Below are 12,955 nucleotides of genomic sequence, written 5' to 3'. Positions count from 1 at the left end.
GATTATTATTATTATTATTATTATTATTATTATTATTAATGTAGCAAGCTGGCAGAATTGTTAGCTTGCCAAGCAAAATGCTTAGCTACATTTGGTCCGTCCTTTCATTCTGAGTTCAAATTCCGCTGAGGTCAACTTTGCCTTTCATCCTTCCAGAATCAATAAAATAAATGCCAGTTACACACTGGAGTCGATTTAATCGACTTGCCCCCTCCCCCCAAATTTCAGGCCTTGTGCCTGTGGTAGAAAGGGTTATTATTATTATTATTATTATTATGGTAATGGAGTTGTGGAATTATTGGAACATCACACATAAATGTAATGCAGTATGTCTTCTGGTTCTTTATGTTCTTGATTCAAGTCCCACCAAGGTCGTCTTTACTTTTCATTGTTCTGGACTCAATAAAATAAAGTACAGATGAAGTACTGGTGCCTATTGCCCCCCACCCCCACTCCTGCCAAAATGTTTGAGATTATAATTATTATTATTGTTGTTGTTGTTATCGTTGTCATCTTTTCTCTCATCTGCCACTGTCACAACTAATGTGCTTCTTCTTGTTCTTGTTGCATTCCTTTATATATACACACATACACACACACACATATTTTTTTGTATATTACTCTTTTAGTTTCATTCCTTTTTTTTTTTACATTCTCTTTTGATTTTGATTTATTCATATTATGTTCTGCAATTGTTACATCAACAATGCATCTTGAGTAGGTGTGTTTTTTTTATTATTATTATTATTAGCAGCAGCAGCAGCAATAGTAGTAGCAGTAGCAGCAGCAGCAGCAGCAGTGGCACTACTACTGCTACTACCACGGCGATGGTGGTGGTGTGAGATTTTGGTTGCTTGTACATTTTCATACATTTTTCTTTAAATATTTCAATTTCATCTTTTGCTGATATTCTGACACCTTTCTTACATTCACAATCAAACTATTGAAGGAAATGACATTTTGCAATTTCTCTCTGCATTCTAGTTATTCTCTTTTATTGTTTTTTAAAACCAGATATATTTATGTTTTTTTTTTGTTTGTTGTTTGGGTTTTTTTCTCTCTAGACAGAATAAACCAGTTTCTTAAAAGGTCATATATCATTGTGATATTTTTCTTTACTTACAAGGTTAAGTTTGCAAAGATTGAAGAATTTTTTCTTCTTTTGAATTCAAATAATAAAGTTGAAAAAGTATCTAAAACTTCTGCCTCTCATCCATACAATTTGACCTATGAATTTATTTCTCACTTTTTTTCCCCCCACTTATTTAATTTTCTATTTAGAATATGGAAGAAGTATGGAAATCTCTTGAGGCTCTTGAAGAATGTGCCTTGAATGATAGTTTTCCAAGCAGGTAAAAAATCATGTTTCCGATTTTTTTTTTTTTGGTGGGGCTATAGTAGAAAGGGTGCTGGCTCTTTTGCTAGATATTTAGTATGCTAAATGGAACAGGAGCAGGTTACATGGCCACCCTGCATTATATGAGGTTAGGTAGGAATAACTGGGGTGGAGCTCCAAAGATGGTGACAAGGTGCCAGAATGTGGCCTACAAGAAGGTGAGTAGAAGAGAGTGTATGGGGCAGAAAGTTAGGAAGGGTGGATGGGTAGATTATACAAGAACATGCAAGAAGAATGAGAGGTGGCTAGAGATGGGGATAGGAGTGAATATAGTAAATGGTCAATAAGGGTGCAGGGATAATTAATGGTAAATATGAGTTGGAGAGATGATAAGAATAAGGAATAGATGTCAATAAGTGAGTGTGTGTGTATGTCTGTGTAAAAATATATGTGTATCATCATCATCAACATCATTTAATGTCCATTTTCTATGTTGGCACGAATTGGACAGTTTGACAGGAGCTGGCCAGCCAGAGAACGACACCAGATTCCAATTGTCTATTTTGGTAGAGTCTGTATGGTTGGATACCCTTCATGATGCCAACTACTTTACAGTGTGTACTGGGTACTTTTTACATGGCATCAGCACCAATCTTATTACAGCACACCAGCTCAGGTACTTTATATCTGGCACCAGCTCAGGTGCTTTTTATGTGGTACCAGCACAAGTTCTTTTTATGCGGAACTGACACACACACACACACACACACACACACACACACACACACACACTTTGTAGCAGTTGACTATAGTGCTGCTACACTAGTCATTGGGTATGGCTCCTTCATGTATCACCTGGTTGATTATACATGTGACTAGACTATGGCCTACACTGCCAGATACCTTAGGCATCACAGCAGTGGTTCCGGATGGGGCTTTCCCTGTCTTCATACCCTTAATTGCTTTATCTACCAAAGTATTGTCAATTTGAATACCTGGTCCCTCTGTTGGGTTGATATTTGAAAGTTTCTCTTTCTCCCATTTTTCCTCCTTTAGGCTTAAACACAAGGCAGGTTGCACAACATTGTCTAGTAAAATTTGGGAACTGAAAAGGAATAATATAGAATTTGACCTGAAATGGGATATAGTAAGAAAAGCACGGCCTTATAAAAATAGTAGAGATGGTTGTGAACTTTGTTCTATGAAAACATGAAATTTTAAAACATAGGAATAATACAAATCTGTTAAATAACCGTTCTGAACTAGGATTATCTTGCATACATCGCACAACCTGTACATGCAAATATTTTAAATAATATATTGTGACCATTCCTAAATTTTTCAAATTCTAATTCTTTATAACTAAATAAGAATAAATATACCATACTAGCTTTTAATTCAACATGCATAGATAACTAAAAAACTTCATTGCATATTTAGAATTAAGTTCTCTCTCTTTTTTTTTTTTTGATAATCTCCTATATTATATAGTATAAATTCTATGTCCCTAAAGAAACTACTCTGTTCATCTTGATTACCTCACTTCCATTTCTTAATATATCATTAACCCATTATGTCTAACAGATTCTATAATTTAATTCATTAGTAACAATTCACTATCCACTAAATCTGAGTAATTTACCCTTCTTGATTACTTCTCTTCATAAAAATAAATCACCTTCTACTAAACCTAAGAAAATTATTCATTTTGATTACTCCTCTTCCATTCTTCTAATATATATTCAACCCCTAATGCATTCACTTTATTAATAAGATTTTTCTCCCCAGTCATTAAGTATTATGCCTACTCATAATAAATTATAGATTTTTCTCCAAAATGAATAATTATTAGATTTATAATTTCTCCTTTAATCCAACATATCAAAATAATCAACACCTACCAGCTAAATATAAAGCTGATGTATATAAGTATAAAGGAATCTCTGTATTCTCTTTAACTTTTTTAGGTGGTCATTATGACCATTTAACATTGATCTAGTTTTCTTGATACTAAATCTGTTTGTCAAATAGTAATAAACAGCTTCTAGAGGATTATAACCCCCTCTCCATTTTCTTAATGAATAACTTCTGACATTTAATTCACCCCTATTTCTATAAATAGAAAATCTCTTTTGTCTCCTCTCAACTGAATGTACTTCCCAACCTTCTAGTAGTTCAAAATAACTTAAAGAATTTTCTTCAGTCATAAGATAAGCTCTACTACCTTAATGTTCTTAAAATTCAAATTGACATCTTTGTCTATATATCTACCTTCTCTATAATGTTATCAATTAATATGAAAATTATGTATTAATGAAAAACCTCTGTAAATGGCTGATGATTGCTCAACATTTTAAAACTGTTGTAATACTTACAATATTTAATAAAATGATGTAGCGTGAAATGATCGTACCAAATTACCGGAGATATTCTTGTTGCTTATTTTGATTATAATCACCCCATGGATTTATATGGATAACACCGTACAAAATTCTGGTGCATCTAACTTAAGTACCATATTCATCTGAATATATATGTGTGTGTGTGTGTGTGTGACTGTGTATGTATATATATGTGTGTGTGTGTGTATATATATCAGATATTATTTCAGATAATTTGTGTATTTGCTCATGCAGTTGGTGGTGTAGATAGTGTATGATTTTTCTGATGACGAATGTACGTATGTATTTCAGTGACTGTCGAAGGGTAAGGCTGTGGAAGCACATGGGTAAATGTATGTTCCTGATGGTGTTAAATAAAGTGAGACAATAAAGTCAAGATTGGGTGGAATTTATAGGATATTTATAAAAAGACAGGTAGTCTTACAGCTTTTTCTGGGATATTAGGGATATCCTTTCAGAGAATTAACTGGAGGGAAATAGTAGAGTTCAATATCAGGAGCTATTTTGGAAAAGGATGATTATAAGAAGTATAAAGGGAAATAAGAGAATAAAAATTAAAATATATGTAGGATGTTACAGTTGCAGTTCCATTATCCAAGGAAAGTGCTGTGTAGAATGGGTAGTAGTGGAGGAGGATGCTCCAAGAGTATAGCTGTAAGAATAAGGTTAGGCTGGGCAAATGTCAGAGAGCACCTACCCCTACTGGCAACAAATTGTCTCTCTCAAAGTGAAAGACAGATTGTTTGATTCCTATGTGAGCAGCTATGCTGCATAGTAGTGAAACATGGGCTATGACAGCCGAGGACATGCATAAGCTTGAACGAAATGAAGCCAGTATGCTTCGCTGAATGTGCAATGTCAGTGTGCATGTTCAACAGAGTGTAAGCATCTTGAAAAAAAAGTTAGGCATAATAGGATCAGCTATAGTGTGCAAGAGAAACAACTGCACTGGTATGGTCATGTGGTGAATATTTGATGAGGACAGCTGTGTAGAGAACTGCCGATCTCTAACTGTGGAGGGAACTTGTAGTAGAGGTAGATCCAGGAAGATATGGGACGAGGTGGTGAAGCATGATCTTAGAACTTTGAGCCTCACAGAGGCAATGACTGGTGACCGAGACCTTTGGTGATGTGCTGTGCTTGAGAGGACCTGACAAGCCAAGTGCACCCATGCTGGTAGCCTGTAAAGAACATCTTTTGAATGTTGGGCTTCATGGAGGCAAAGTGGCTGAGTTCTTTTCGAGTGTTGGGCTCATGGAGGCAAAGTGACTGAGTTCCTCTTGAGTGTTGGGCCTCACACAGAGGCAAAGTGGCTGGGTTCCTTTCAAGCATTAGGCCTCACAGAGGCAATGACCAAAACCTTTGGCATTATATCGCGGTTGAGAAGAAGACCTATCAAGCTGAACAAAATCACAGTTCTGGCAGATAAAAGTGTCACTCAAATTGGCACCCATGCCAGTGACATGTAAAGGCACCCCACTTTCATGCAAATGGTACCTGTGGCGGTGGCACATAAAAGCACCTATTACACTCTTGGCGTGGTTGGTGATACAAAGAGCATCCTACCATAGAAAACCATGCATATCAGACTGGAGTCTGGTGCAGCCTTCCAGCATGCCGGCCCAGTCAAACCATTCAATCCATGCCAACATGGACAATGGATGTTAAATGATTATATATATATATACATATATATATATATATATATATACATATACATGGGTATATCTATTATATAAAATCCATTCTCTCTGTCTGTGTGTGTGTCTTTTAGGATCTCGGGCATCCTCCATCCAATTGCGCTCAAATTTGATATGTAGATACCGACGGCATCAGGGTGTGTATAAGTCTTGAAAAAATTACAAAAATCGATTCCAGGTGAGAATGCGATCGATAAAGTGAATAAAATCGTTTTTCTTTGAAATAGAAAAAAAGTCTATCTTTATTTCTTCTTTTGTTGGTGTCTCAAATTTAGGTTAAATCAGTGTTTCTCAAAGGTGAGGCCTATGGGACGGCCGGACAAGTTGTTTTGAGAAAATTTGGTTTAAATGTTTGACAACTCAGCACCGTCCATTGGACGGGGGGGGGGGCGTTTTGCTCGTAAACATATATATATATATACACACACACACATGCACACATATATGAAATGTTTTTGTATGTTCCATGCACACACGCATACAATTCTTATATAGCAAATGATGTGACTCATATTTTCCTCTTCAGGTCTGGTTGCATTCTTGGGTTAACTCTGGCACTCACTTCTTTGTGTGAAGATGGAAAACCAGAATCTCGCCGACATCTTGCTGAAATACTCGATAAATTATTTTCTCTTTTGAAAAATACAGATTCTTCTTCAGATATATTCCAGGTGCGCATGCTTATTATTTTATTGTGATTTTATTCAATGCTCTTATTGTTGTTATTAATGTTTACTCCAAGGTCAGCAGACCTACAGCATATGGGTAATCAGTCCAGCAAATAAATGGGATTCATAGAGCTATTACTGTAGATCAGGGATGCACAACCTTTCTTGTCCGAAGGGCCAAATCATGAATTCAGTCACTGAAGATGAGCTGTAAAGTATATTGTATAATTTGGATTGATCAGGAAACATACAAAAACAGTAGTACAGAAAAAACTGATGAAGACCTGAAGAAAAATAATATAAGGAAATATAATAATAGATAATATAATAATAAAATAAATGATATAATAATAATCGATAATATAATAATAAAATAAATAATATAATAATAATAAATAATATAATAATAAAATTTTAGGAAAATAAAAATAAGAAATAAGTGGAAATTTTACCGGTGAGTGCGTTACATTACAAGGCACAAAAAGAAAATGTCTCTTCCCAGAGACAACATAATAATAAAAGTTAATAAATGAATACTATTATGTATGTGATAGTGGAACAAGCAGTTCGCTATGTTCATTTTCAGTTATTCATTAAAATAAGAATGCCATTGCAAAATGGTTTTGTGGGTTACACAAAATGCTTTCATGAGCTGCAGGTTGTGCATCACTGCTTTAGATGTATTATGCTTCTATGTAATAGAGGGTCAAACAATGAGCTTAATATGCAGTTGGTTATCACTGTGTTGCTGTCTGAGTATATTGCTGCCCCACCACCACACACACTACCCAATCTGGGTTTTTTTTGTTAATTTTTTTTTTATACCTGTACTTGCTTCTGATGCTGACTACAGAGAATATAGGCAACGTGGACTCAATTAGGGCCTGGTACTTACTATTGCTCTCTGATGTGTATCTCAATTTTGTGTCATTGAGCCACGAAAACAAGATCATCAGCATAGTCAAGATTAGAATGTTATGGATTCTGCCGATGTCTTGAATGCTTCTGCTAGATGAAGAGATCTATGTCTTAGATGGGGTCTTGGCTTTGTTTAACCCTTTCGTTACCAACCCAGCTGAGACCGGCTCTGGCTCTGAGTACAAATGTCTTGCTTTCATAAGTTTTGAATTAAAATCTTCCACCAAACCTTAGTCACAGTTTATGTTCCTAACACTAGCTAAATGATAACTAAGTTATTTTACTAAATTCTTTGTTATATTTAAAGTAATTGAAAGAAACACAGAGCATCTCAACAGAAATACATTAACGAAAGGGTTAATGATCTTATGACAGCTGGAAACATCTCATGGCATGAACATAAGATCGTAGAAGAGATTTATGGATGCATTCCACTCATCTCTACTGTTGTTGCTTAAAACAGGGTATTGATTGCAGGAAATTGCTATTGGACTGAACAACAGGTTGTATCATGTTAAAGAGACTTCCACACCCTTGTTGAGTCCAAAGACTACTTCACTATATTGATATTATTGACAAAGATAAGCAACACAAAATTAAGGACCTTCCAAAGTTAACAGGGCCAGACATTCTGACATAGTACTGTAAAACATCTTAGTTGTGGCTTCTTGCAGAAGAAAACCTCTAGTAGCAAAGAGTGTGAAGGTTGGAACATGTAGCAAAAAATAATTGTCTATTTCCTCACAATAGGTAAGCATTGAGAACTCAATTGGATTTATATCAGAAAGACATTTTTGAGGGATAGCAGGCATTTATATACCTAACAACACGAACACTAAATAATAGTCTAGGTGTATTAGTAATTGAATTACTGTTCTAATCAATTAAAGTTCTAATTAAATTAATTAAGTTTCTAACTTCTAAGAGACTTAATTGTTATTAGCAGAAGTGTTTCTGATTACATTATAAGCAAGTTTGGAGTTTAGGAAATGATTGGCATTATTGCTAACAAATAGTTACTTTCTAAAGTAGGAAAAGTAGATTATAAGAAATATTTCATAGGTGCAGAGGTGTAGGGCTTGAAATCAGGATTGTGATAGCTGTGAGTTTTATGTTCAGTATATTTAGGAAGTTTAAAAGTACATAATGTCTGCAATGGAGCTATACTGGTATGTTACAATGATGGGGTGCCTAAGTGGGGTAGGTGTTAAGATAGACATATGATTACATACTAAGGAAAGGTTAGGTTTTTCAAGTGATGTAATGTAAGACTAAGGTTGCCGTGAAGCATCCAAACTTTTCTAAGTACTACCAGAATATAGTCAACTGAAGTTAAGTTAGTGATATCTATTATTAATCCTCTTGTGAAGATATTTCTAATGAAAATACACTGCTAATGTGCTGTGATTAATTTTGAAAAGAATCGAGAATTTGAAATGTTTTGCCTGTATTTGAAATATAACTTAATGAGAAGGTTCTTACATAAAAATATAATTGGAAGTTCTAATTAACCTTTGAACATTTTAAATAAGAAGCTTTCAAGTGGATGGATATCAAAAGTGTTAGGGTACTATTTTAATGTAGCCTTGGCTGTGATAGCTATAGCAAACTAGAAAAATGAATAAATTATGATAATGATTATACAATTTATGCGTTTGTGAGAAAGTAGATAGAAAATAAATAAAAGGTAAAAAATACCAGATATAATGTGATGAACCTTTGTCTTGAATTGCTATATATATATTTTTGTTGTATTTCAGGTCCTTTGCTTTGCTGTTGCCACTTGCAGTGGTTCTGTGTTTTCAGCCAATATTATCAATGCTGATACAATCAACAGTATCTTTGATTATCTGAAGAACCTTAGTGAAGCACACCCACAAGTAAGTAACTGAAGGTATTATAACTTTTTAGGGACTGCAGTTTCATTTTTGCTATCTCTCCTGCAACATTACCAAACAGCACTGATTCCCTGAGAGGGACAAGAGCGCATAGGAACAACTTGGGTGGAATAGGTACCACACAGTATTTTTATTCTAAAGTACCATTTTATCGATGTTCTTACTTTTGTGTGTGTCTTCTGCTGATATAGACATTGATGAAAGATGATGGATCCTTTTTTGATGGACTCTCTAAGCTAAGCCAACTGGTGGAAGACCTAGGAGTAGACCAAGAATGAAATGTTTGAATTAATATCTAGTCTATGTTGATCACACTTGGGACTTGGGAATCCAGCCAGAAAGTGTAATGGTAGTTGCTTCTGATAGAAGCCTATGGGGGAGAAGCCTGAGGACTCTATACTCCCATGACCATCCCAGGAATAGTGGGAGTGGAGAAGATGAGTGGTTGATGTGTTTCACATATATGGTCATATGATTCTCAGCCTGAATCAGTATAACCCACTATGTAACAAGTTACCCTCCTCACTGTGCAAACAAAGAAGTTGACCTTAGTCCTTTGACATCTCTTTGAACGATCTTCATGACCACAAAAATATGTGGCAAGCATGCTAATATCAATGAATATTCAATGAGGTTCAAAATTATCTTAATCTACTGTTTGATCACTTGCACTCTTTAATCCTTTTGGTTATCAAACTTAATTTAAAAAATAATGAAAGATTTTTCATCAGAACTTCAAGTTAGTTTATGTTCGAAACTAACTTGAAGTACTGATGAAACATTTAAATTAAAAACATTTCAAGACAATAAGTTTATATCACAGCACCTAAGTGGGTTGGTATCAAAAGGGTTAAGAGTTAATTTAGATTTTAACTTGATAACAGTTTTTGTACCAAGACTACATATTATTAAATCTGTCTATTTTCAGATGTGTGGCGTCAGCCTGGCTGTTGGTAGTTTGTGTTACAGCCTCAATATGCTTGGTCATGCTAGCATCAACAAAACCACACAAACACTTTGTGACAGTTGGACTGATTGTTATTTGAATGAGGTAAACATTCTTATTGAAATTTCAAGTCAAATTTATTTTTATTTTCTTTCTCTCCACCTATTCCAAAAGGAAAATTTTCCGTTCCTTGCACTAATGTAAAAACTGTCAAGTTGAAGGTTTTATAATGTATATCTATCTAGAAATCAACATTTGAATAAGATATCTGTCTTTAAAAGAATACCAACAATAATCATAGATATATATCATAACCCTATATATATATACATACACACATACGTACATATATATACATTTTCCACATTTAGTTGGCAAATGTATTTTACAATTTCATACTGTTACTTTTTATCTCTCACTCAGAGATTTAATATAACTTACCTCTCTCTTTACAAGATCAGTGACAATTTGTCACTAGAAAAAGGATATAGTATTTTGTGAGTGGAATGAGTTATTCATCACTAGCCAGTGATTAACACACACTGAAGAGGGATAACCATCCAGAAACCCAGGTCTGTGTGTATCAAGTAAGGCTAGAGATGGGAGCGATGACCTCCCTTGCAAATACTAATCGAGCACAAACTGTGTGTTGTTGGCCAGCTGGAGGGGATGTCTTCCTGGGGCTAAAAATAACAGTAACACCATCCTCTATAGGACTGCCACATTTAGTTGGCAAACATATATATATATATATATATATATCATTCGCTTAAAGTGGATGTAGTGTGGGAGATAAATATTACCTTTTGGTAGCAATATTACTTCTGTTGCTCTTAATTAAATTTATATTTATATTTATTCATATATGTGTGTGTGTGCACGTGTGTGCAAATATATATTTGTGTATATATATACAGGCAGTTGGGCAGGCTTTCCAGTGTGACTGAGAATCTTGATTCCCACCCATGTGTCTTGGTTCAGTTTCAGTGTGTGACACTTTGGTCAAGGGTCTTCTACTAGAGCCCCAAACCAACCAAAGCCTTGTGTGTGAATTTGATAGACGGAAACTGAAAGAAGCTGGTCGTAGACATATAAATATATATCTTTAAACATACATACATGTGTATGTGTATATATTTGTATCTGCATATCACATTATACTTGTAATGCAAGTCACTATCATATAAGCAGTAGCATTCACTTCCAATATTTTATGTAAAATTTGAAATTAATCATATTATAATTCTGCTTGCTCCTTCCTTAATTACTTAGTTCTTCCATCCATTTTGCTCTTCATATAATATATAGAGAGGTAGTGAGAAAGAAAGAGTCAAGGTGGGAGGGAGAGAGGGAGTAATGATAGAAAAAGTGTATGTTTGTGAGAGACAGAGAGAGACAGGCAACACCAACAGTTGAGGGTGAACAATGCAAGGAACACCTGCAGCAAGATAGGAGGAGACAACAAATAAGAAGAGAAAATATGAATGAGGAACAGCGTACACAGTACCACGAGCAGCAGAGAAACTTATTTCAGCAAAGAGTAGAGAACATAACCAAGATGACATGGTTATTTATCAGCAAAACCAAAGGGAAAGTTATTGAGAAAGAGTTCAAAATATGAATGCTGGTGAAATAAAAAATTTAAAGAGGCATCAGATGCAGTAACAGTGTGTGAGAAAATATAGGCCAGTGCTGAACAGAGCTACTGTTAATGAATTTAAACAATTTAACCTAGGAGAAATGAACATTATATGTGAATATTGTAGTGCACTTAGGTTTAGAAATGAAAATATATTTCATTACTACCCACAAGGGGCTAAACATAGAGGGGACAAACAAGTACAGACAAACGGATTAAGTCGATTACATCGACCCCAGTGCGTCACTGGTACTTAATTTATCGACCCCGAAAGGATGAAAAGCAAAGTCGTCCTCGGCGGAATTTGAACTCAGAACGCAGAAGCGGACAAAATACCGCTAAGTATTTCGCCCGCTTGCTAACGATTCTGCCAGCTCGCCACAGTGGTAAAGTGAACGTGCTTGCATTACAGCTTTATCCGGAAACACTAAAATATTTATTTGAGGGAAACGATCAATAGTCCATTTCATTCCATAGAAATATCAGAAATTACAGTTGTACCTTTCTCCTTTTCATCATTTGGAGTCAAACTGGCAGCACTTCCTGGAAGGGGTCTGTGTTGCTTCTGCATTTAGGGCCACATTTACCACACAACGATAAACCTGCATCCTGCTAATGATCAACCACAATATGGCCAGTTATACATCATTGATGCGAATGAAGCTCTGCAGCACAGGATGGATACACCTCAAAATTCTGAGTGTTCCCCTGTTACTATGAGAAAAATAAGTGATGTTATCCACCAAATTAATCCTTATGCAGAATTGTACAAGAACATGCATGCAGTTAAACAAGGAGAGGAGAGAGCCAGAAGAGACAATGTGCCAATATGAAGATTTAAGTTACATTTCAGGAGAGGATCCAGTATTAGGCGCTACAATTTCCCGACCAGCAATGAAATAGCAGCAATGTTTGCTGGAGAAAATTGGTGCCCCTCCTGAAAATAGAGACATTATTGTGTATCCCAGAAATGCTCCTCCTGAAAAAAATATCTTACACATCATGCCACTTGGACCTATGAGCTACCCAATTCTATTTCCCCATGGGGAATTTGGATGGCATTGTGAGATGCAACATGTCCAGGAACGCTAGACACATGTATGTAATTGTTTGACGATGCAAGAATACTACAGCTATCATCTTGCATGCAGAGATGGGTTTAGTGTAATTCACAGAACTGGAAAATTATTTCAACACTATACTGTGAAGGCATATGTCAAGGTTGAAGGTTGCAGGTTGCAATATCTTAGGGACAATCAGTTGCGAGTGGAAAGGTACAACGAATTGATGGATTATTTGAACACAGGAGCAGATGAGAATATTGAACCAGAAGTGCCAGGGATACTGCCTTCCTCATTCACAGACAGTCCAAGGAATATGCACCAATATTTTCAAGATGCAATGTCAATTGTTTCAAAATATGCTAAGCCAGACTTGTTCATCACTTA

The 12,955-nt window shown here is 35.4% G+C and overlaps 1 protein-coding gene across 1 annotated transcript in view; it reads left to right on the top strand.

The window, feature by feature from the left end:
- LOC115210881 (focadhesin) overlaps positions 1-12,955 on the top strand; it is a 321,641-nt gene that overhangs the window by 236,205 nt on the left and 72,481 nt on the right. Inside the window, exons 25-28 of the mRNA XM_029779651.2 lie at positions 1,282-1,352; positions 5,965-6,109; positions 8,785-8,904; positions 9,851-9,973. Coding sequence (XP_029635511.1) covers positions 1,282-1,352; positions 5,965-6,109; positions 8,785-8,904; positions 9,851-9,973 — 459 coding nt within the window. The remainder of the gene's footprint in view (positions 1-1,281; positions 1,353-5,964; positions 6,110-8,784; positions 8,905-9,850; positions 9,974-12,955) is intronic.

This window comes from Octopus sinensis, linkage group LG4 (assembly GCF_006345805.1).
Source record: "Octopus sinensis linkage group LG4, ASM634580v1, whole genome shotgun sequence".
NCBI classification, from domain to species: domain Eukaryota; kingdom Metazoa; phylum Mollusca; class Cephalopoda; order Octopoda; family Octopodidae; genus Octopus; species Octopus sinensis.
The sequence above is the reverse complement of the archived record's forward strand: the minus strand, read 5'-3'. Positions and strand labels throughout refer to the sequence as shown.